At 35.4% G+C, this 26,045-nt stretch overlaps 1 protein-coding gene across 1 annotated transcript in view; it reads left to right on the top strand.

Annotated features, from left to right (window-relative positions):
- Nucleotides 1–26,045, top strand: part of GBE1 (1,4-alpha-glucan branching enzyme 1) — a gene marked incomplete at both ends in the record, with an annotated part of 147,284 nt that overhangs the window by 31,737 nt on the left and 89,502 nt on the right. The window contains 2 exons of the mRNA XM_079549548.1: nt 2,841–3,010; nt 7,120–7,235. Coding sequence (XP_079405674.1) covers nt 2,841–3,010; nt 7,120–7,235 — 286 coding nt within the window. The remainder of the gene's footprint in view (nt 1–2,840; nt 3,011–7,119; nt 7,236–26,045) is intronic.

Raw genomic sequence — 26,045 nt, 5'->3', positions numbered from 1 at the left:
AGGATGTGGGATTTGAATTGAAAAAGCCTTTGGTGTGGTCCTATGATCCCATCATAGTACATGAGCTTGCTTTTTTGTAAGAATTCCTGGAGCAAGAAATGCACCACAGCAGTCCTGGTCAGCTGTACTTGGCGTGTTTGTCATCCCCGATCCTGTAGTAAAGGAGCTAGCATACATCTTCCACTTACGTCTGACCAGAGCCCTGGAAAATGCGTGGATCTTCTTGTAACTTTTTTTTTCTTTTCTCTTTAATTTTTGTCACAAAGGTAACAGTTGTACTTTTCGAAGTATCACAATGTTGAAATCATGCTTAAGTATACCTCTTCAGTGTCAACTTCAATATAAGGAAGTAGAAAAATCTGTTGAGACTTTGCAGTTGCTCGTGAAGGCATAAAGGTTTAAGAGGTGGAATGCAGAACTTGGCTTCTAATCCTGGCTTCTAGCTTTGAATGCTGCTGGCAATTCCTGTCACATGTCCAGAATTTTGCAAGATTCTCTCACCTTCAGATTGTTCCCTGTTAACAGTCTGGTTGTAGTCTGTATAGCTACATATGTCATATAAATTTGTGTGCATGTTTGCCAGTGGTAACATGTAATATTCAGAGGAGATTGCTAAATGTGATGATCAGACAGATATCCACCTCTTTTAACGCTTGTGTGCCATGAATGAACATATCAGCCTTTGGAATGGTTCAAACAAAAAGGTTTTCCTGTCATTTTCTTTGTGTGATTCTGGGCTTTCAGTCTGAAAGATGAAAATGTTTCAGTGATGTAGAAATGAAAGAAGATTCTGTGAAAGCAAAACCTTAAGGTTGCTACACCTGGATTACAAGAATGCTCTTAAATGAATCCTCTCCTTTATAGCAGATAGAGAAATACACTTCTGTTCTGATTTACAGGATCTTCAAGGGAAGGTAACTTTGTTTTGTGGCCAGATGCATTTTGTCTCCTGAGATGAGTTTTTCAGAATAGTTCACAGCACAAGTAATTGATCCATTTTGGAAGCCTGTGGCTTTTTCATGAACTTCAAACAACCCATAATCCTATATTTGATCGCTTCAGGAGGTCACTGACAGAATTAAAACTGAATGCTTTCTGGAATATCGTGTAAAACAAACACAGAGGGCACTAGTTGTTCCAATTTTCATAATTTCTATAATGATGGCACAGCAGTTGTCTGAATGAACTTTCTCTGTCACAAGCACTTTGCTCTTGTATAATGACTATATTTAAAGAGTAGCTTTAAATAAAACAAAAAACTATATTCCTTCCCCAAACTGAGCAAATTAGAATACATTTACTGTTCAAATAGAACCTTTCAGTAGGGAACAATGTTTCTGTTACCAAATGCTATATGGTGAGCTTCTGAGCCTGTTTTAATTGCTTGTTCTGTTTCTGTATTTAACTTTCATTTTATTTATTGATATAAATATTTCTGATTGGAATTGATTAAAATTCCATTGACTGGATGTGTATATATAGGTTATACACTTATACACAGTGTAAATGAAATTGATTACCAGAGTAGTTGTTTGCAGTGTGTTTCTGAGGATTAGATTCATGAGTAAATTTAAAGGAATGGTGCAGGTAGATGGGCAACATGTTATAAATGTTTTTTCTGTAGTAAATCCTGAGGCATTTTTTTAATCTTGCTGTTTTTAAATGTGGACATTGTAATACAAACCTGCTGGGAGATTAACCTTGAAAGTGGTCATAGTACTCAAAATTAATATGTTATTCTGCTTAACCAGTAAATTGACATTTTGATCCCTTACTTTGAAATAATGAAGACCAATTCTGAAACAAAACTTTTAAAACAAATCTGAGAGTAGTGCACCAGTCCTAATGTTACAGGCAGAGTAACTCTTTTCTTTTTTCTTCTAAACCAACGAAGCATAATATTGTAATATTGTTAGCTTTTTTTAATGTTTATTTTTCCTTTTTCAAAATACAGTAAATGTAATGAGGCAGACAAGTTGGTTTTGCTTCAGTTCTTTCCAGTTTTTATACATTTCAGAAGCCTCCTTTCCATTTATGAAGAACACTGGTACATTTCTAAATTGCAAATAAAATAACCTTGCAGATAGCATTAATAAAATTCTCAATTGAAGTTCTTTAGCCATGCCTCTTCACATAGTAGCTCACACTTGGGGAAGCAAATATAACCCTCTTCTTTGTGTAGTATCTGGCTATTGTGTGTCTCTGAATTGCTGGGAATGTCTGACAGGAGAACTCCAAGCTGTTAATATCAAACTTTACATTAGAGGTTTATTGCATTTCTAGCCCTAACAGGGGTAAGTATGGAAGTAATTATTTTGTATTGTCCTCTAAAGTTTGACTGTAAGTAAATGTATATACTTCTCACCAACTAGTTCCAGTGGCAGAGGACTACGTAGTTTTGCTGATGATCTTTCTAGATAAATTGTTTAAGCAGTGCCAGACTATTTCCTCCATGCTTGCTATTTGCTGTATTGCAGATTTTTCAGTATTCAGAGTTTGTCTATTAAAATTCATCATGATAGATGTACCAGGCCTATGGAATTCTCCCTATGATGTCCTTGCTCAGTATTAATAAGATAGATGAAAAAGTATTAAGCTGTTCAGAGTGTGAATTTCTCTTGTTGTGTTGCAATACCAGGATTTTTGGACTGCCAGTCAGGAACTGTAGACTCCTTAGAGTCTTAGACTTAAAGTGCAAGGACTTGATGTGAAGTGGAGAAAACAGAAGTGGAAACTGCAACTTTTTTCTGGATTGCAACCATAAAAAATTGTGGTTTGATAATTTATTTTCTATTTCTGTAAAGAGAAATGTCTCAGTTATTTTTTTTTTTTTTTTAAAGGTATGCTCTGTTCTACAAACGTTTGAAGGGCATTGATGACAACGAAGGAGGTCTTAATAAATTTTCAAAAAGTTACAAATCTTTTGGAGTTAACCAATTTGTGGATGGTGGAGTATATTGCAAAGAGTGGGCACCAGGTGCAGAAGCAGTGTTTCTCACAGGTGATTTCAGTAAGTATTTCAGGAACATTTCCTCTCCCTTGCACTGCACCCTTGCACTGTGTTTTAGATCAATATCCTTTTCACTTAAAAACAGTGCTGTGGCAAATGTTCAATTCTAATAGCAAAAATACGTATGATGTGTTGCTAGTGTAGTGGCATTTAGTAACTTAATCTTCCGTATTAGAATAACCTAATAATGTGTGTTTCCATTGAATTCAGTATTATGTATCAGAATTATGTATTTCTATTTTTATATCCATAAAATGACTTCTCTAAAGACTCTAGCCTGATCACAGTGCAGCATTAGTTGAATATACCTAAACTACTTGATATACAGAAGAAGAAGATATACAGTTAGGCTTTTGTAGTATTGTGTGAAGGGAGGGAGAAAATAACAGTGAAATAACCTGATTTATCTTCTCTACTAATCTAACAGCAGTGTTGCCCAAGAACCAAGGCTTTTTGTCATTCTAACTAATCATGAGAGTGTAGAAACAAGTACTGCTTCAAAATGGTAATATCAAATCCTAATTGAACGTGCTCATGAAAAAGTACTATTCTCTTCTGGGAAAAGTAGGGATGGTGTTGGCAGAACAGGAAGGTGGCAGGATCACAGCGGAGGAACTGTATTGCTTAGTTTGAGAACTGGGAAGACATTGATTTACTTACATAGAGCTTGAGACAAAATCATAAATTTGCTTGTTTGTCAGAAGGCTAGCTACGCTTAGGTCATGTTATGCAAACTCTTAAATTTTTGCTCTTAAATCCTGCAATACTAGTTCAACTCTCTACCTACACTGTTAACTGTAGTATCTGGTGGTAGAGCAGTTAAGCCTTTGTACTACAATGTGCACTGTTAGAAAGAAATTTAAGTAGATTACCCTCACAGTACTTTTTAGATATGTTTGAGATTTTTTTTTTTTCAGTATTTCATAGTTTCCAGACATCAGGCCTAAACTGTGTCTATTTTAATTGTCACCTTTTTTTTTTCTTAGTTTAAGAACTTGATTAAAGGGTCTGTGTCTGCTATTTACTCTTATAATCTGAGCATGTAGACAGTGATTACTTTTAGGAAATCTTTAATGCAGAAGATGAACAGAAAGGTTTGTGTAACAGCACTTTCAGCTGTGGTCCCATTTGATACAATTTGACCTAACAAATGACAGGGTAGCTTTCCTTCAAACAGTCCCTGTCTTTAAATTTGAGTAGATGTTGATAAAATAGGTTGATATAGCACGTGAATTTTAATACAAAAATCAGATACATCTTTTGATTCCAAAACTCAGTAACAACTCATGGCTATAGTTCACCTCCTGCTAGATTACAGTGGTGCTAGCTGTTAATAGTGACTGTAAGGCAGCTGCATGAGGGAATTTTAAAAGCTAAACTTTACATTTATAAACACACATGATTCTCCTTTTCTCTTTCTTGCTAGCAATCTGGCACCATCAGCTACATCTTAGGCTTCTTCTTTGTAATGGGCTAAATTAAACAATGTAATCTAAGATCAGCTGTTTTGAAAACAGACTTACTGAAATTAATACCTAAGATTTTAAAACGAGTATATAAATTGTAAACTGTCTTGGAGTAGAGTTTGCAGGGAAGTACATGTATTGGTACTGGGAAGACAGTTAAAAAACAAAACAACAATAAGCTCACAAGAACAAACCTATTTCATTTAAAAAATATTTCATGTAGTACATCATATGAAGCAGAATTTTAGGAATGAGAACTTAAAATAGGTTATCTGTGTTAATGAAATGTGGCAGTAAGAAGTCAAAAGATTAAAAAGAAGTTCACTTAAATGTGGAAAAAAATGCATTTGTCCTATATATCATATTCATCATCAGTCGTAGTAAAGTATTCATTCCCAAAGGGAAGATAATGTACTCAAAAAGCCTAGAGGAATGGAAGATTGTCATTCAATTCAGATGATTTGGCTTTAATAATATTCTGATGAGAAATTGGGTTGCAAAACCCTAAGATTTAGAGTCAGGTTGCTACAGGTGCATTTAATTAAAACTGAATCCCTTTAACCTTTCTTCAAGTTTTCAAACAGGTTAAAGTTTCAAACTAAATTTACGATCATATTGTATTTAAATTGAATATCAGGTTTTCTGTTAATAAGATTTTTTTTTTTTTTTAAAAAAAGCTCAGTTTCATAAAGAGGAAAGAGTAATTGAACTACTGCAAGGAGGATGGGTTGAATTGTTACAAGGAAGCAAACCAAACTTAAAATAGCAGCTCTTCAGTTTTAAACTGAAATTTAATGATATGTGATTTAAAAACAAGGCAATTCATGACTTTTAGTTTTGCTGTGGATAAATGGATAATGGTGTTTTCTCATAATAGCTTACTTCCTTAAGTATTATCTGTGGATCTCTTAGGCGTTTGGTTGAAAGACAAGAAAAAACAAATGAAAGAAAAAAACAAAACCAAAACACCACAAGTACTAATTCCCACTACTTAAACTTTTAAGTTAATTATATTCAAGGACAGAAAACAAGTAAAAATTGATAGTGCAGACAATAAGAACTCTGATATTAAGAACTTTTTAGCTCAAATTATGAATATGTGAGTTTTTTGTTTTTTTTTAATCTCCTTCTTTGACATTTGTAGGGACTGAGATCCTCCTTATGGACTAACTTCTAGTGTTATACCTCCTGGAAAAAGGCAGAATGGCACACAAATCTGTATTCAAATTGGAGAATGAAAAACATGAATTTCGGTTAATCCTTGTATTTTCAGAGCTATGTACAGTGAAATGTTGAATCATGTTAGATATTAAGTGTTGCTCTATTTTTTTGAATAAGCATTCAAGTAACTTATTCTTCAGCATCTACTACTGCATACTAAGAAGTAAAAAGAAAAACAAACAAACAAAAAACAGTGGAAAACCTAACAAAAATCAGCAATCAAAACCTGTAGACAAGTAGGCTAGTAGTTTCAAAGTAGTGTAAATAGCTGCTGCCCATGGAGCAAGGCAGTAAGTTTTGCTGTCATGTCTAGTTTTTCTCTAATCACTTTCAACCACTAGTATGTTTAGTAGAAGTATTTATCAGCTGTTAAAGTATATACTTAGTCTTATATATAATTAATATACATAGGAGCTTGCAGAAGACTGCTTATGCTTCTGTACTTGAGGTGAAAACCACCTGTCATTTTACTGTAGGAAATATAGGAATAGATCATCAAGAAGGAAATTGTGGTGCAATTCAGTTTTCTGTTTTGACTGGTTTCTTGTTAACATGAGATTTGCTGTTGCTGTGGGCTATGTGAGGTGGACAAGTTTCAAGGCAAAAATAAGAAGTCATTTTGGAGCTTGGCTTAGCACTTTCTTCTAGTTCAGAAATAGTTACATTGCCTTTTGCTAGTCAGTTCAGAAGCTGTATATTTAGTTGCATTCATAAGAACTAACCTTGAACATCTATAGAAATGCACACAATTTTCTTGGCAGGCATTTATTCGGTTAAGCATGTCATCATGACTAACCTCACACCTCTCCAGAATTCAGTTACTCAAAACAGTATGAAGAATCTTGAATTATATAATCTAAGCTTGGTTCAGTAAATGTGTTTTGTTTTTGTGTTTCTTTTAATGAAAAGGGAACCCTCTTCAGGATTTAATTAATTATAACCGTGGCGTTTCAGGCTAACATTATTAGCTGTTACAAAGCATTTAGTTTTAAGTGGTTCTGTGGTTATTGCTACCAGGTTTGTCAGCTGCTTCCTTCCTCATTCTCCTCATTTATATACTTTGTGTTATTAAGGACATCAGTTAGTCAAAACAGAAGCAACTATAAGTATGCGTATCCATATCCAGAGTTGGTTTAGGCATATGGTTTATGGAGATGGCTTTTATTTTGTCCAAGAATATTTTTTTTCCCTTTTCTGTAATCAGAAATTGTCGAAGTAGAATTGGAGTATGGTTTCCCAGTGAACATCATATTGAACCTCTCCTAAAGAAAGTGTGCAGTAGTAGCTGATTTAAAAGTATTTGTTTATATATTGCTGAAAACCAAATGTATTCTGAAAAAGATTGAAAATACTGTTATGACTTTGAATTTTAATAGGGCATATTTTAAGATAAATACACTTAATAATATGTTCCTTTTACAGATGGCTGGAATCCATTTTCTCATCCATATAAGAAAATGGATTATGGGAAATGGGAGTTGTTCATTCCACCTGGACAAGATGGTTTTTCTCCTGTGCCCCATGGATCAAAGCTAAAGGTCCTAGTTCAAACCTCTTTTCTTTTCAATTCTTGTGACATTTCTTACTCATTTTGTCCTGTTTGTTTTCTCCTAAATATCTTGTGGTTGTTACAAGAAACAAAATCAATTTATCTTCTTGTGCAAGTGACCCTAAATGGTGAAAGAGTAATGTCTAGTTTTCTTTGTCTATATTTTGTGCAACTACTTAATATTCTATTCAAATCTTAGCACCCTGGTGGCAAGTGCTATGCTTTTAACTATAACTTTTCAAGTGTTCTGTTTGTATGTAGTATATCTAGCCTTTTAAAACTTAACTGTTAACACTTAGTAGTTAAGAATATTGATCCGTAGACATAGCTTAAGGAATTTGAGCTAAATACAGAATGATGGAAAGCTTATCACCAGTTGTATTTCATGAGCATGAAGTCCTGACTTTCAGAAATTAACTGAATGTTTCTTTGAGCTGTCAAATACCACAATTTTTATGCCTCATGTCATTATATACACAGCAATACCTATCACTGGATGTGGTTATTTATACATGAATACTGATTTCCCTCACTGTGATATACTTCTGAAAATTTGGCTGTTGCAATTTCAGCTTGTGTTCTAAAGATGTCAAATGATAACAGGGGTCAGCAATGACTAATTAAGGAAAGAGATATATGAAATCATACATAAGAGAACTAATCAACTGGGAGTGTTTGTATAATACATATACTACAGTCTCAGGGCTCCCATCAACAAAATTAGCACATAAAAAAAAAAAAAAAAATCCATTAAAAATCTGATCTTAATGAAACGGAATCTGCCAAAGCAAAGAATACATACTGGAAATGTTTGCTCAATATATGTACTTAATGCTGTGTTTATTATGGTTTAGAAAATTGTCTCAGTAATAAATATGAATGAATTGAAATTTAGGATTAGTCATTCAGGGGTGTGAGAAAGCTGATTTTATTTTGCAGAGCAGGGGAGAAAACTTTTCTCTGCAACAAAAATATGGTGATTAAACGATTTACGACACTAGAGAATGGTTACTGATATTTTCTATAATTTAGAGATAAATAGGTTGTTTTCTAATTGCTGCTATACTGCCTTTTATTTATGTTGCATTTTCAAAATTAGTGTGCTCAACTACTATAGAATGTTCTATGCTCAGTGTAGAGATAAAAGGTGAGAATGATGAGAAGTGTTGATAACTATTAGCAAATAATGTGTATTCCTAAGAATGCTTGGCAAAATTGAGTTGTCTTTATATAATCATGGTCATATTTCCTACTTTTAAACAGCAGATCTGTACAGTACTTACTCTCTTTCCATTTGCCATCTGTAAGGCAAAGACAATACTGCTCATAATTGGTTTAATATATAGAATTTTGGGTTACCAGGATGATTGTTAATATCAGTCATGTTATTCGTTGTAGTTCTGTAGTTGCTCTGAGCCTTCTGAAGAGGCTGGCAGAACAGAATGTGGGTTTGATTTATTTATTTATTTATTTATTTTACTCCTCCCCCTTGTCTTTAATTGTGCTTTTGTGCAGTTTGCTCTAAACAAGGACATGCAGTTATGACTGACACTCAAAATGTTTAATTACCAAAGAGGTCCGTGAAGGTAAACTGTTGTTATTCTGTCTGCCCCTGAGTCTGTTCAGCTTTTGAATGCATACATCCTGATGTGAATCAAATTTTGGTATCTTTGCACTTAACATACAAGTACATGTAGTTATACTGATAATTTCACCCACACAATATTCATTCAAACATCTTATGTAACTTTTCTGATAATATTTCATGATTATTTTTGTGTTATTGGTGCTTATGAATCTAACACATCATTAATATTTCCTTTCTGTGCGTTTATGTATCATAAAGTAACGTGTGAAAAAAATTCCTCAGTTAAGGTAAGGTGATTCTGAGATGGCTTATCTGTCACAAAATCTGAAGTGAGGTTGGAATATTCCATGTGGTAAGAGTGTACATTATCTTCATGTTATGGGTCATCTTTCTGTCTTCTATCGCTCCAGTAACAGATTCATAGAACTGCTGCTCTTTTATTAGCAGCTTAATTAGCCATTCATGGATTTGTTTGTTTTGGGGATCGTTAAAATTTGTGTAGTAGAACAATGTTTTGCAGTTCTTCATTCATGTAAAAGCTAAGAATATTGCATTTTATGTAGATAGAAATTATGCAGATTGCAGAGGTAATGTTTACAGACACAGGCAGTGTTGTCTGTGTATAATATACTAGCAAGAAAAAAAGTTGTTGTTGGGGCGTGTGTGTGTATTTATATTGCATTACTGTAAAAAGCATAAGGGCATCATAAGTTTTTAGAATTTATTTTGCCAGTATTAATGTTTAAATATTTAAGTAGTCAGTTCCAGACATTCACATACAGATTTGAGTAATCTGCTAGGAGGAAAACAGTTCTTCCAGAAAGTCCTTATCTTTAGCTTCTCTCTATACTATTTTTGTATTGAGTTCTACACTGGTGAATGCCAAGTTCTGAAATTGTGACAAGGTCATTTCTTTTAAATAAGTAATTTCTGAACCAGAATGGAAATGGATGCAGTGTGGCTGGTGACACTAATTTAGACCAGGTCACAAAATATTTTTATTGGAAAATAAATAAAGAACAGAGGTCAAACATTTTCTTGTTCAGTAGTAGTAGACCATCTACTGCAGCTTTTCAGGCAGCCTTCTCATAACCAAAGAAAGACATTAGAGAAGGTGAGTTTAAAAAAAAAAAAAAAAAAAAAAACCACAACAACCAATAGCCTTGCATTTTAGTATGCTTTTTACACACGTGTGTGTGTGTGTGTGTGTGTGTGTGTGTGAAGGAATAGATGCTTATAGCAGTTAGGCACCTTCTTTTTTTCTTTGAAAATAACAAAGTATTTTTGTTGTTGTTGTTACTTGGTGATAATGCCACCAGGTATTTCCAAAGCTCCTCCTAGGTCCATGAGGGAACTTACAAAGAGTTACTTGGTGAACAAATATAGTTGCTATTTTGTTATGAGTGCTTTTTATTTTCGGATAGATGACCCCCTCCTTGTGAGGAGGGGGTGAGTGTTATCTACTTTCATTGTCAGAAATGACTCAATTTTTCTTTCATTGACAGTGTTCCCGATTTCTTTTTCATAGTATATAAGCAAGCTATTAGAAGAATTCAGGTGGATAGGCTTCCTTAGTAAGTCTTGTTGTGATGCACGTGCAGGAATTTGTGTTCCACGTCATTGTTTTTGCTTGTTATTTGTATATCATAGAATCTTCAAATTGCTCAGGTTGGAAAAGACCTTGAAGATCAAGTCCAATCATAACCTAACCATACAACTCTAACAATCCTCTGCTAAATCATGTCCCTAAGCACCACAATCAAGATGGTTTTTAAACCATCCCACATTCAGGGATGGTGACTCCACCACCTCCCTGGGGAGCCTATTTCAGTACTTAACAACCTTTTCTGTAAACTAGTGTTTTCTGATATCCAACCTAAACTTACCCTGGCACATCTTGATGCCATTTCCCCTCATCCTGTCACCAGTGAGAAGAGACCAACACCACCCTTGCTGTAAGCATCTTTCAGGTATTTGAAGAGAGCAGTAAGGTCTGCCCTCAGCCTCCTTTTCCCCAGACTAAACAGCCCCAGTTCCTTCAGTCTCTCCTCACAGGGCATATTCTCCAAACCCTTCACAAGCCTTGTTGCCCTTCTTTGGACCTGCTCCAGCACCTCAATGTCCTTTCTGTCCTGAGGTGCCCAAAACTGAACACAGTACTTGAGGTGGGGCCTCACCAGTGCTGAGTAGAGGAGCAGGATTGCTTCCCTAGTCCTGCTTACCATACTATTCCTGATAGAAGCCAGGATGCCATTGACCTTGGCTACCTGGACACACTGCTGGCTCATATTCAGCCTATTGCCCATCAGTACACCAGGGTTCCTTTCCATCAGGCAACTTTCCAGCCACTCCTCCCCAAGCCTGTAGGGCTGCCTGGGGTTGTTGTAGCCAAAATGCAGGGCCTGACACTTGGCCCTATTGGAACTCATACAGTTAACCTTAGCCCATTGATCCAGTCCCTCTGTAGTGCCTTTTTATTTTTTCCCCTCAGGCAGATCAACACTCCCTCTGTAACTTGGTGGAGTATTGTATCTGCTGAAAGTACCTGTAAATTCAGTTTTTATTGTAGCAGTCTCTAATTTTGAAATAGTGCCAGTGAAGCTTAGGTCTGGTGATAACACCATTAAAAATTGAAATCTTATTATCTGTGTTGGAGAACTTGTTTAATATTCTTCATAGGAATACAAAAGATCAAAACAGAAAACGAAGAACAACTGGAAAATAGAAGCTAATAAAAATTCAAATCTAGAGAAAATTACCTTCCAAATTCATGACTAGCAATCAAATTCTGAAACATTTTGACACAAATAATAAAGCATAGTAAATACAAAATATTGGCAATTACAACTGTGGACTATCTGCTGCTTCAGAATGTTGGATAGAAAATAATTTCTAATTTGACATTGGTGTAAAATGAACTGTAAAATTTTTCTTCTGTGTGCTTGAGAAATTAAATAGTACTAAAATAATAATTGTTAAACTTTCAAGTAGTGACAGTTGACTGTGATTTTTTTGAAATGATATTGTTAACCTTGTAAGTTTATCTGGTGCTTTATCTGACAACATGTTGAGTAGGTGCTTGAAATAAAAACACTGTGTACATCCAGATCTTATTCACATCTTAATGAAATTTAGCTCCATGTAATTGATTTAGGTTTATTCCTCTTAACTTATGAAGGCAAGTGTTAGGATGTCTTCAGAGTGTAACTTTCCAAAGGTATGGTAAAGATTAGGAAAATTATCTGAAAAACTTCAGGGATGACTACATTCATTGGTTTTGTGTAGTCTTCTTGAGGCTATATAAATTAACTACCACTGGGTAGCTTTCTTAGATAGCTTTTATGTAATTGCATGTAGATAGATGACAGTAAGAAAAAAGTATATCCAAAATACAAAATTGAGGCTGGCACCATGGCTAATAAGTCATAATTTCTTATTCTGTACAAAAATACCACCTCTCCTGGTTTTGGATAGTTTTCTAGTTGAAATATATAAAGCTTTTTAACATTAATGTGTGCAAAAGTGGAACTGCTTTACATTGCAATGCTTTAACACACACTAACCACATTTAAAGTACCTAAAAATACATTTTTGCACCTATGAGATTCTGGGGAAAGGAAAATTGGTTGGAAAGAAAAACTTCATATTTACAATTTTTTACCACTCTATCTAGTAACTCATAGAGGTGCATGCTCTGTGTTGAGCATGAAAACCTTGAAAAAGAATCAAATGTGGTGAGCAAGTAGGTTAATCAGTGTCAGGGAACCACTGTCGGTAAAATTCATCAAGTGTAATTACTGACAATAATGAAATAGATGATGTTGCAGCTGACCTTACTGATCAGGAAGTCCAGTAGCATAGTATAAGACAGGTTTCAAGTTCAAGTCTCATGTGTTTCAAGTAGGCTGCAGTCAAAGTGTGAAAGCATTTTTAATGTGAACATGAAAGAATAGTAGAAGTGAATAAATGAGATAACAGATTTGTAGCTAGGTTGCTAGGTATAGAAGTGTTAGGGATGTAGTGGCTTTTTCCTTTAAATGTAAGATGTAAATGGATTACATGTAGTCAGACAACAGTCTACATACACAGGGAGCCCAGATACCCCTAGCTGAGGTAATTCCATAAGTTTTCTGAAGAAGCGTTCCTTGCTTTCTCATACATACAAATCTAATATTTCCTGCTTCCACCTCAGCTGTATGTGGGTAAAATATTCTTGCTCATAGTCTAAGTGCAATGTCACTTTAAATTTCATGTCTTCAAGTGAGTGAGAGGAGTAAAACCTCAGCTCTGCTAAGTTGAACAGTGATTGGGATGAGTGTCTTGAAGCATCATGCTGTGTCATTTGTGTGCAGCAAGGAGCAGACATAGTGTCACTGGCATTTTGAACTATAGGGAACAGGACTGGGGTAGCATATCTATGTCCATATCATTTCTATAATGAGGTACATTCAGTACCTCAGTGGAGCTAAATGGGGAAGTAAAGCCTTAGCGTGTGGCACTGCCTTTTGTTTCATTGCATGATTGTTAGCAAGTTATTGTGAAATTCGCTGTTAACTACAGATTAAATTTACTGGCAGGAAGAGTTGTTTTCTCAGTGGGACAAAAATGGTCTCTTACTTTGTTTATCAAATCCAAATAGGCAACGTGCAACTACTCATGGGCACATAGAAGTTGTAGCAGCCATAAATCATTGTGATACAGTGGACTGTTGCTCTTCAGAGCCTTTTAGAGACTTAGGTTGTGTTTTTTTTTTTTTTTTTTTTTTTTTTTTTTTTTTTTTTCCAGATTGAGCCCAGCACTTGAGAATGTTTTTGTTCAGTTATTTTGGCAGGCTGAGCTCTCCTGTGACTTGGTGACTGCACAATTCCTTGGTAGGAGGTTTTGCCATTTAAAAAATTGTTTCCTTTTAGCTTAGCCATACAAAAGATGAATTGTTTCAATTGATAATGGGTATGCTCTAGAGCAAAATGTAATTATTATTTTTTTTTTTTTTAGGGAAAAGAATTCAAAGGTTCTTAAAAAGAAGTCTTCAAATGAGAATTTGGAGCCTGAGGGTCCAGTTAAGTCTACACATATGACTATGTTCTGAGTTTTTTTGGTTTGTTTTTAGGATAGAGTCACTAATAGGTTAAAGCTGTTAACCTATGTTAACCTATTAACTATGATGTGACTACTGGTAATTTAGAAATTCTAGCTCTCAGCTGTATTTCTCTATAATTTTGTTAAGAGAAAATTGTAGGCAGAGGATGAAGTGAAGGATAAACTCTTCTAATGGAACTATTCCATGCAGTTCCATATGGTTGATGCTTAAGTCCTGTCTTGGAATCTCTGTAGGTAACACAGGAATTGGTAGAAGTAGACTTTTTTCTGAGGCATTATAATGAAACATTAATGGTATTCTCTTTTAGGTTATCAAAAAGTAGCTAAACTAATGCAGCTAACAATGTATAGAGAGACTTCCAGGGGAGCTTATCCCTGGAAGATGACATCATAATGCAGAAAACACATCAGGATGGTGGAGTGGCGTGGATGGTTTGAATTTTTCTCTGTATTATCTACCAAAGAGGCTGTGGCCAAATGTGATCAAGACTATTACTGTGGAGAAAAATAACAAGAAGAGAGATGGACAGTGAAAGGGCCATTGCCAGAAGCTACCTCAGTCATCTGTAAAATACTGTGGATGTGTCACAGGAAACTGTGCTATTTCATCTAAAAGCATTTCTTCATTGCTTTGAAAGAACTGTGAATGGGAGCACCAAAAAAAAAGCAGCAATGCCACAGCCACCCAGTCACAAGGTTCATTATGCATCAGTTATCCTTTACACAAATGCTTTAGAGTAGAGGGTATGTCATAGTGCTTTAATATGCCAATTATGTACTTCAGTAGCTTGTTTTCTACTTGACATGGCTTGAAACAACTCTAATAAGTTGCACTTATTGTGTGTAATCTGCTTTCTAACTATGATTGCTTTTCAAATCATGCTGTCCCAAGCCTCTTAATTATTTAATACATATGAATGTTTTTATATAGTGTATAGAAAAGTTTTATATTTTTTAATCTTTATCACTGTTGTTATGGTAACGTGATTCTGGTTAAGTCTCAGTGAGAAAAAATATTTATTGAATTACATTTTTAGAGATTCCAGTTTTCCTTTTATTGACTTGCCTTTTGAAAGAGTTTTTCAAAATCTGGATTCTAGATTCTAGTTTGAATGATGTCCTGCAAGGTAAATACGTGGTGTTCTCTTTTTTATGAAGTATTCTAATTGTCTGTAAATACCTAATAGCTATTAGCTACACAAAATAAGACACTATTAGCTTATTGTATTTTCCTATAGTAGCCCATGAATTTTTAGAGTAGTTGATGATTTGTGAAGCGGTGTCTGTAGCCTGGTGCCTGTTGAAATATACTGGGCATATTTCCGTGTTATAGTGCTTTTGTTATTAATAGTTCTCCTGTTGTTCGCTTGATTTTGATGTTCATATGTTATTTGTATCTCTATCTATATGGAAGTTTTTGTAATAGTAGGCTACTGTATCTGTCTCTTGAATTATACTGTATCCAAATAGATACTGTATTTATTTTCTGTACATTTTTGTTAGTATACGTGTCTAAGTGAAGCAGGGAAATGGAGGGGAAAAAAAAAACAACAAAACAATTTTCTTTTTTAATTTGTTCTAGTAAACTAGTTAAACACGTTTTTAGATTCTTCATTGAAATAGAAATACTTGCTTAATTCACAAATGGAGTTATATCTCCCTCTTTTGGAAAGTCTGAGCATGGCTTAACTTTGGAGTTAGACTTAACTTTGGAGTTAGACTTTTTTCCTTCTTTCATTTATTATTGATTTTATTTATTTATTTTAATTTTGCACAGTGAAAGGGATGAAGGGGAAAATTCTGAATATCCCTGATAAGTTTAGAGTCTGGTGTGATTGAGTATTTTCAGACAAATAATCTGCACAGAAAATTCCACCCCCTCCCCCCCCCAGTGACTTCTGAATCAAAGATACTACTTCACAGAATTATTGTTAAACATAAAATCACCTGAGAAGTATTCAAGTTGTGTGCAATAACTAGACAGCATTTTTTTCAATATCTGAAATAGAGGCTTGACCACTTGGCGAATATTTATTTATTTTTCTAAAGCAGGCAGCTTTGTCTTGACTAATTTTGATTTGATAGTAAGTTGAAAAGGGTAGACCTTGAGTAATGTGACTAGAGCATTCCATTATTTTTCCTTTCCATTTTAGCTGACTTGCAATTTATGAAGAATAACCTGACAGACAAAAAATACCTTTATGTGTTTTCTGAAACATCTTTTCAGAGTTTACACTGGATTAGCTTTTTAACAAATAACATAGAATCCTTAGAGTCTAACTCCCCTGCAGTGAACAGGGACATCCACAAATATATCAGGTTGCCCAGGGCCTTGCGTTTAAAGTTTCCAGAGACAGGGCATCAACCACATAACTGGGCAACCTGTCTCTGCTAGAATCTACACCCTTCTTTCCTGTAGCTCCCTTTTAGATATTGAAAGGTCACTATTAGATCATCTCACAGCCTTCTCTTCTCCAGGCTGAAGAGTATCAGCTCTTTAGCCTGTCTTCATAGGAGGGCTGTTCCATTCTATGGATCATTTTTTTTGGCCTTCCTCTGGATGCACTCCAATAGGTTCATGTCCCTCTTGTACTGAAGACTCCACAGTTGGATGCAGTAATCCAGGTGAGGCCTTAGGAGCACAGAATAGAGGGGCAGGATCACCTCCCTCAATCTGCTGGTCATGCTTCTTTTGATGCAGCCCAGGATACAGTTGGTTTTCTGGGTTGTGAGGGCACACTGCTGGTTCGTGTCCAGTTTACCGTTCACCAGTGCCTTCAGGTCTTTTTTGACAGGACTGCTCTCAATTGTTTTATTCCCCAGTTTGTAATGGTAATGGGAGTTGACCCAGGTACAATACTTTGCACTTGGATTTGTTGAACTTCATGAGGTTCACCTGGGCCCCCTGCTCAAGCCTGCATAGGTCCCTTTGGATGTCATCTTGTCCCTCTAGTGTGTCAACTGCACCCCACAGCTTGGCATCATCAGCAAAATTGCTGAGGATGCACTTGACCCCACTGCCCCACTATTGATGTCATTGATGAAGATATTGAAGAATATTGTTCCCAGCACTGGCCCCTGGGGGATACTGCTTTTCACAATAGCAATCTAAACGTTGAGCCATTGACTATTGCTCTCTGGACTTAATCCTGCAGCCAGTTCTTCATCAATCCAACAGTCCACCCATCATTATTTTCTAATTTGGAGAAAAAGTTGTTGTGGGATACTGTGTCAAAGGTTCTACTGGAGTCCAGATAGATGACATTGTCCACTGCATCAGTGGACACCATCATAGAAGGCCACTAGGCTAGGTTGATCATGCAGGATTTGCCCTTGGTGAAGCCATGCCGGTTTTCCCATCTCACCTCCCTGCTTTCTGTAGGCCTTAGCACAGCTTTCAGGAAGATCGGTTTCATTATCTTCCCTGGCATAGAGATGAGACAATCAGGTTTGGTAGTTCCCAGGGTTATTTTTTTTTTTTTTTTTACCCTTTTTAAAAATGAGTATGATGTTACCTTTTTTTCCAGTCACCAGGGACTTCATCTGATTGCCATGATGGGGACCTGGGGATCCTGGTGGATGGAAAACTTAACATGAGTCAGCAGTGTGCTCTTGCAGCTTGGAAAGCAAATAAATGGTATCCTGGGCTCCATCAGAAGAGGGGTGTTGGACAGCAGGGACAGGGTGGTGATTGTCCTCTGCTCTTGTGAGGCCCCATCTGGAGTACAATGTCCAGGTCTGGAGGCCCCCAGTACAAGAAAAACAGAGAGCTGTTGGAGAGGGTCCAGAGGAGAGCCACAAAGATGATCAGGGTTCTGGAGCACCTCCCCTACAAAGACCGGTTGAGGGAGCTGGGCTTCTTCAGCCTGAAGAAGAGAAGGCTACGGGGTGACCTCATTGCAGCCTTTCAGAACCTAAAGGGAGCCTACAAACAGGAGAGGAATCAACTCTTTGAGAGGGTAGATAACGGCAGGACAAGGGGAAATGGTTTTAAGTTGAGGGAGGAAAGATTTAGGTTAGATGTCAGGGGGAATTTCTTTACAGAGAGAGTGGTGAGGTGCTGGAACAGGCTGCCCAGAGAGGTTGTGGACACCCCATCCCTAGAGGCGTTCAAGGCCAGATTGGATGGGGCCCTGGGCAGCCTGGTCTAGTATTAAATGTGGAGGTTGGTGGCCCCTGCCTGTGGCAGGGGGGCTGGAGATTCATGATCCTTGAGGTCCCTTCCAACCCAGGCCATTCGGTGATGACTATTTAAATGCCATCAGGAGGGGCTTGGCAACCACATCAGCCAAGTCCATTAGGCCTCTGGGATGCATCTCATTGGGATTCATAGACTTGTGGATCTTCAAGTTCCTTCTCCAGTCCCCTCCTACCAAACCAAATGTTTGAGGGCTGTGTGGTGATCAGTTATCTGGGAAGGCTGAAGCAAAAAAGTACCCTCAATCTTTTCCTTTACTGTTGTTACCAACCTGCCTAACCCACTGCCTTTGTGCCCATCTTGGTCTTTGTGAGGCAGGGATGTACAGGGGCAAAAACAGTGCAGCAGTAGTGAAGCAATGTCTGCTTGTTCTTTCTTTTTCTTCTACTGCAGAGGCTGCTGAGGTTTTGCTCTCTTTGTGTGGATTCTCTGAAATTTATCAGGTTGAATTCCAGAATAATGCTCTTAACAGCGTTATGTCCTTGTTTGCTTGCTTATTTATATATTTTCTCTGGGCATTTGAATTTTCTTTGTATCCTCTTTTAAAGGTGACTGTGGGAGACAAGAAGCCTTGCAATCTGGTCCTATATTCTTCAGCAGTTTGCATTGCCTTACCAAAAGCATTCCTCACTCCAGAATAGGGAGAAAAGCCAGTCTTGGAATAGTTTGAGCCCATGAACGTGAAAATGTTGGACATGCAACATCTGCCAGCTGTAAAGCTGCCTCAGTTTGCTCTGAGAGGTTTAGTTAAAAACACATGGCTGAACTGGAAGCAGCATACTGTTTTTTGGGGGGATTTTCTTTCCTTTTCTTTTTTTTTGGTATCTGGTCAATATTCCCTGAATAGGAAAATTGCTTTTAGATCAGATGTAGGGTAGAAGTACTTTGCTTATAAACTGGTATGACCAATAGAAATAATGGTAATATTTGCCCTCTTGTTTCGTGTGTGCAGAATGCAGAATTGGTGGTCATTTAGTCTTGTATATATGGTTAGTTTGAATCAACCACTAGCAAAAGAAGATAATCTTAACCATGTATTCTATTGAATATTGAGGACCTGATATGTTTTGTGGAATAAAAGTCAAAGGTGTCCAGGGAAAAGCTATTTTCAACTAATTATAAAACTTCTCTATTTATGTGGCAGCTTGAGGTAGCTGAAAACAGAAGGATGATCAATTTAAGAAAAAAGAAAAATGATCTCATAGCAGGATTGTATCAATGACTTGAACACAGAAATAGGCTTTTAAACCAAACTGCACTTATGAAATAAAATATAAGGCCAGTTTGTTTTTTTTTTTTAATGTAGCAGGAAGTTTCAGGTACAAATATTTAGAGAGATAAACTTGAGTTGGTTCAGATTCTTTTCTATTCTTGTAAACCTGTGCTTTCTATCTTTTCCCTTTTTTTACTGAAATAGAAATTAAAACCCTTCTTGTTTTACAGCGTTTGCATTATTAGAAAAAGTGTTGGTGTACCAAGTTGTTTTTTCCTTCCCATGCAACTGAGGAAGGGAAATACCTTGATGGTTAACTTCCAATCATGGAGTGTTAAAAAAAATTGTCATATTTCAGTATCTAACTTGTTTAGACTTTCTGGAAAGTCTTCCAGACCTAATCCTGACATAATTCTAACTTCTCAGTCCCTTTTTTTTCAGATCGCATGCATGTAACTGAGTTGAGATGGTGTTTGTGCCTGTTTTTGTCTTTTTTTTTTTTTTTTTAAGTTCACATTATCTTTTCTCAGAAATGAAGGAAAAAAAAAAAAAAAGCTAATGAAAGAATGTTATAATGTATGAAAGTAATAGCTTACTGCCCTTGTAAATAGCAAATCACTGACACTTCCATATTTGTATTAAAGGTAATCCACACTCTCATTATGTGTTAGCTATTGTTAGTTTGATGGTCATTCTAATTTCATTGTTTTATTAAAAGCCACATGTACCAATAATCATTCCAAGGGCTTTTGAGCCATTAAAGTAATGAAATAATGATACAGTATTTCAGAGCAGTTTATTGGTTTGCATGATATTTTCATTATCTCCTCCTCTTTTCTGTCTGTCTCCTCATCTCTAATATATATGTCAAGGCACGGTGTAACAAATTTACTGAAGTGCAAAATATCACTCTTAATTCTTTAGCATCTGCAAGAGTGTTTTTTCAAAGAAAATTTTCTCAGGTTTTTAATTTGAAAACTATAAATCACAATGTCTCGATGACAATTCCTTGTTTTCAATTTTTAGTGCTTGACTCTGCATCACCATTAGTGAGAAACAGGGGTAGATGACTTAATAAGTAATGTTGTAACTGAAAATAACACTTGCATGTTGAATTTGTATGCTTTCAGGTCAGGAGTTTGAGGGGCATGGAGGCTATAAATGGGAAAGAAATTGTGTATGATCTTGTATGTAACTGTTAGTTGAGTGATTCTGTCATCCTGTTTTGAAGATCTGAATTTGTATGTATGCAGGAAGGTGAGATAGCCAGGTAAAGCCAACATGAAAATAAGGATAGAAGAGTAATACAAAAATAAAGAAATTCATAAACATGTATGAATTTTAAACAGTGTTTGTTGCACAGTTCAACCTCTCAAAAAAAAAAATAGCATGATCACAAGAATCTCTATTTTCTATGTAGCTTTATACTTTGTTTAAACAATTCTTATTTGTCACTGAACAAGTATTGGACTTGAAAACCTTTCAGACTGGTCATTGTCATAAATAATTTAAGAAAGGACTATATGGTTTAAAGGTCATAAAAAGCCCAAATTTTTCACTAACTCAGAATAGATGGAAAGCTGACTGAGTCTAAGAGCCTACTTTTAAATCAAAAGCTAGAGACTACTTGTACAAGGGACTGACAGATGTCTTGTAGGCCATATGGAAAGACAGAAAGAATAGTGGGGTATTTGAGAGGATCTAAAATGTTTAACGTATGTGTAAATTGAGGTCACTGAATCTCACTTGTCCTGCCTTGGAGGCACCATTAAATTAAATGGAACTATTTCAGCTTCTCAGTTACTCCAATGTGTTATTGCCTTTCTGTAAGGCTAGGCTGCCCTCAGAGTGTTTTTTTGTTTTTTATTTTTATTTTTATTTTTTTTTTTTTTTTTGCTAAGTGTAATAGACTGCTTTTGAGAATGTACTTTTTTGTTTTATCCTACAGCTTACTCTCAATTTCATAAATCTCCTCTACTCTAGTGGGACAGGCACCTTGTCATTTTGATACTAACATTATTTGAGATTTAGTTCCTACTTTTTCTTGTGTTAGTTCAGCATTATTAAAATAGTGCATCTTTGCTCATCAATTTTAACATACCTTCAAGGTCAGCAATTTCTTTATGTGCATTTGCTCTTATTACAGCTGTACATTCCAGTTTTTTTGGTGATTTTACTTAGATGCGGAATTTCTTACTTCAAAATTAATCACTTTAGCAGCATTGATGCCTCAGGTTACCAGGGCATCTTTTCACTACATTGGGTGTACTCATCTGTGAAATCTACTTCACTGATCATAGTGGTCTTGGATGCTAAACTTCAGGTGTGCTGAAAGTTTCAAACAGGAATGTTTAAATGTTTCTATAATGGAAAGTGTAAATAAAACACCCATTTCAAAACGTTCAATATGAGAGTTGAGCAGCTTAGCAGCTCTTTGCTGTTCATTATTCTACAGTTACACATACATGATTTATATATCTGTGCCCATACATTTGTTGAACAACATAAATGTCAAATTTTAAAGAATGCTTTCATTCTATCTTTCTGACATTTGCATGTTTGTCTGAGAGCATTTATTTAATGTACTTAGGTGTGTACTTACACTGATATTTCACTTTGAATATTGTGTGCTTCTGGCTTTTGCAGTTGCCAGAGTTTGTACTTCTTGTGTGAATATAATTACTGCTGGAGGGGAAAAAAAAAAAAACAATGGATGAGGTATATCTAGTGTTAATGTAGACAAATTCTGTATGATTAATTTTGAATTTTCTGAAAGTTTGTACTGTAAAATACCAGTGGATAAGCAACTCAAAAAGTATGGGTAAGTAGATAAAAGACTTATATATAAGATTTTAAATATGAAATATGCACTAGATTAACTAATGTGAGATACATCCTCCCCTCCACAAAAAAAAACTTGTCAAATTGCCTATGTTTTATGCAGTTTGCTGGTAGTATGTAGGTTGCTCTGAAAGTAATGCCTTGTAGTATCCATGGAAATAAATATATTATATACAAAGAGTACAATAGCACTTTTTGGTAGACTGAATTCTCAGCCACAAAACATTATTTTTCAACAGTCACTATTGTTAGCTATGTGTTTTTGCCAGTGATGAACAAGAGCTGGCAAAACACAAGACAAAATAAACAACCATGGCTTTCTGGAACGTGGCTTGTCTTTCACATCACTGTCACCACTGCTAAAACGTACCACCCGCTATCTACTGTTTGGTTTCCATAAACATACAAAAAGTATCAATGAATGTCAGTGTATGCAATTTTTTCCACATGGAGGAATTCAGTGACACACCTTTGCTTCATATGCTCATCTGTGTCAGATGCCATTCTGTCAGACTGCCCCTCTGTTGCCATCTGTCACATGGTAACAAAATGAAACGTAATTGATGGGAAGGTTCAATCTCTACTTCCATAGCGCCAACATCTGTCTCTGATGTTGTGGGCCAACATAGTAACATAGGAGACATTACTTTTAGAGCAGCTCTCATGAAATAATACTCTATTGGTAAGGAAGATAATCTTCAATCTTAATGTAGGTGGTAACAAGTACTTTATCTGCTTGTTTGTTTACTTGTTTACTCTGTTTTTCTGCCTAAGTATGGACAGTAAGTATGTTACTCTTCTGATGCATAGATTTCTTCTTAACCTAGATTCAGCCATTTCTTAACAGATTATTTTAAACATAGAATGGAAGCAGATGTATTGTTTTGCATGAAAAACATGAGTTTCCTTTTTCCCTTATACTTGACCTCTTGGAGATTCTTCTGTAGTGACCAATGATAAATCTCTTTTCTGATTATTTTAACATAGTTGATATCTAGAAAGGAATTTAAATCCTAAGAGCTGAAGAAAGAAGTTCATAACTGTACTCTCTTCTTCAATCTGAACAACACCAGTTCCCTCAGCCCCCATTCGGAGGAGCGTTGTTCCAGCCCTCTTATTGTTTTCTTGACTCTCATCAGGTTCAAACAGGTCCATGTTCTTAAAAGCCAGCAAAACAATGCTGTATGTTCTTGAAAGTCATCAGTAATTGAAGAAATGGTAATAAAATTGAAAATATCGAATATTTTTATCTACGATTTTCTTTAAAACTTCGTAAGGGTGAAAAGGTTTGTTGTCATTAGTAGCTAGACTATTGCCAGTTTGCATATCATGTTATATTATTATGCATTTTGGCGCTTTATTAATGGGATTAGAGGGTTTATACCAAATAGTATAATGTCCTTTCACATATACATTAAGCAAAGAATGGGAACCTCTTAAAAATGAAGTAGGTAAATCCCAAGACCATTTTGAATCAGCCTGTTTAATGAACATCATAATTTTATACATTTTTCTGTGGAGAACATTGGTTAGGTAATTAGGAAATGTAAACTCGGCTATAAAATGTTGATGGACTAAGCTGTAACTAGCTTAGGTTATGCACAATAACTTTCAAATACTATTTTTAAATGAGTAAAAAATCAAATTTAGAGCAGAAACGAAGTATCTGCTAAGTAGACTCATAGGTACATTGTGTAATGACTATATTCAGTATTCTTCATATATATATAACCTAGTGCAGTATGTGTAGCCTGTGTATGGTGGCTACGTCTCATCTGTGAGCACTGCAAAGAATGAGTCATGGGTAATACTGTGGACAAGTAGAGCATGGGTTATTTATGCATCTTTTAGTTTTACATGCATGTTTTATAAAAGAAGTAATTATAATAGAACTTTAATTTTAATTAGTTCTTTCAAGAAATGCTTAGATAAGTAAGAAAACAATAGTTATTGGACCATTTTTCTTGAAGAGTTTCTATTGCTCTTGGTCTGAGTTTCTTTTTGTGTTGGGGCACCATTCAAGATTTTGCAGTGTTTTGTCATCCCTCAGCTAAACATAATGGTATAGGAGTCCTATATTCAGGTAACACTTTAAAAAATTTAAGTCTTTCTATTTGTAATTTATGAATCCGTTTTCCTTAATACTATCATGTAAAGGAATAATAGGATGAATTATAGAACCTAGTAGTTACAGGAAAGTTTCATAAATGGCATTCATGTAAATTTGAGAAAAGGGTTAAGTAAGCTTATGAAACAATCACTGAAAATGCTAGGTTCATAACTTGGAATAGCTCTAAATAAACTGTTTTCTTTTTTTCTTTTCTTTTTTTTTTTTTTTTTTTTTTTGTAAACTAGAGAAGTGACCAGATTCAGCCATGGCTGTGTCTGAAATTGTTCTTTGTTTTAAGAAGATTTAAGCTGTGAAGAAAGTAACAGAAGTATTTTCTAACTACTTGTGTAACTGAAGTGCTTATTCCCGCTCTTTAGAGGTTTTCTGATATTTGCAGAGTTAAATTGTACCACTTCTGTTGTTGAAAAAAGTTATTTTCTTGAGTTTTCTTATATTTGCATAGTCAAACTGTAAGCTGAGTTGTCCTATATTTAAAGAACAATTTAAATATTTTATATTTAAAGACAAAAATTTAGATATTATTAGGGATGAAGAGCAAAGAAAATCACTTCTTTAATAAATTTAATTGTGTAAACCCAGCATTTGCAGAAGATGGTGTATTAGCACAACCTGCTTATGAATGTTCACTATTCAGCACAGAGAAAATCATCTGTACCTCTGCTTCTCAATAATTATTTTTTTTATTGCAGTTTGACTTCTGGCTATTAAAACTCATAGGGATTTTCATTGCTCCTACAAAGGTCTGTAAGTTCATGAAAAGTCTAACAACTTGACTGGATAGATACTTAGAGTACTCATCAGTTCTTCAAAAGTCATTTTGTATAAATTCAGAGCTGAGGAGAAAATATAGTCAGTATGACATGAGTGTCTGTGGAAGAAGGAAAATTCTGTAATTTCAGATGTATGGAATAGAGATCAATTAAATTCTCATATGTGCAGCATAAATGGGAAGTGTGACTTAAAAATAGGGAAATAGCTGTGTGATCATATTTAAATGTTTCTAATCTGCTGTTTTCTTGAGAGTTTTTCATTGCTTAACGAATTAAAGAGTACATATGTCTGTTTTTGATAATTCATAACTTTTTTCTCTCCTCATTCACCTTCCCAGAATCATTTTTAAATCAAGCTTGACCCACATGTAATCAATTGATGTTTTATATTTAGTTGAATTACCTTATATAAATGCTCCCACTTCTCATAGTCTTATATAGCATAAATTCCACTAGTGTGTTAGAGAGAAAAAAGGAATGTGAAGATGGTTAGCAATAGTTATTATATGCAGTAATACATTATTTCTAATAAATTGGAACAAACTTAATAAAACAAGCAATAACATCATCAGAAGTGTGCTGTCAGAAGGAGGTGGTAGTTTTTAGAAGTAATATGCAAATTATATCGGTATTGGACAGGAGGATCTTTATTGTTGATTCAATTTGCAAAAATACTTTTTAGTGCAACTTTCTAGCACAGCACTTTGGCAGAAGGGATTTTTCACGCAGCTGTACAGAGTATGCAATAGCTTATTCTCAGCAAAGCCTGTCTTGAATTGTCAGTGAAGCTAGCGTGCAATAGCCTTTTGGTATTATACACTGAAAGACGTTTCCTTCCTTTGTTCAACCAACTTCCATTAAACTGCCACGTATATTTATTTGCATCTTGTTTTCTCATGTGATTGGATTGAGGATACAGATAATCTATCAAAATAATAATAATAATAATAAAAAAAAA

The sequence above is a fragment of the Tetrao urogallus genome (genome assembly GCF_951394365.1).
Source record: "Tetrao urogallus genome assembly, chromosome: 1".
NCBI lineage: Eukaryota > Metazoa > Chordata > Aves > Galliformes > Phasianidae > Tetrao > Tetrao urogallus.
Note: the sequence above shows the minus strand (reverse complement) of the source record. Positions and strands in the feature narration are given on the sequence as shown.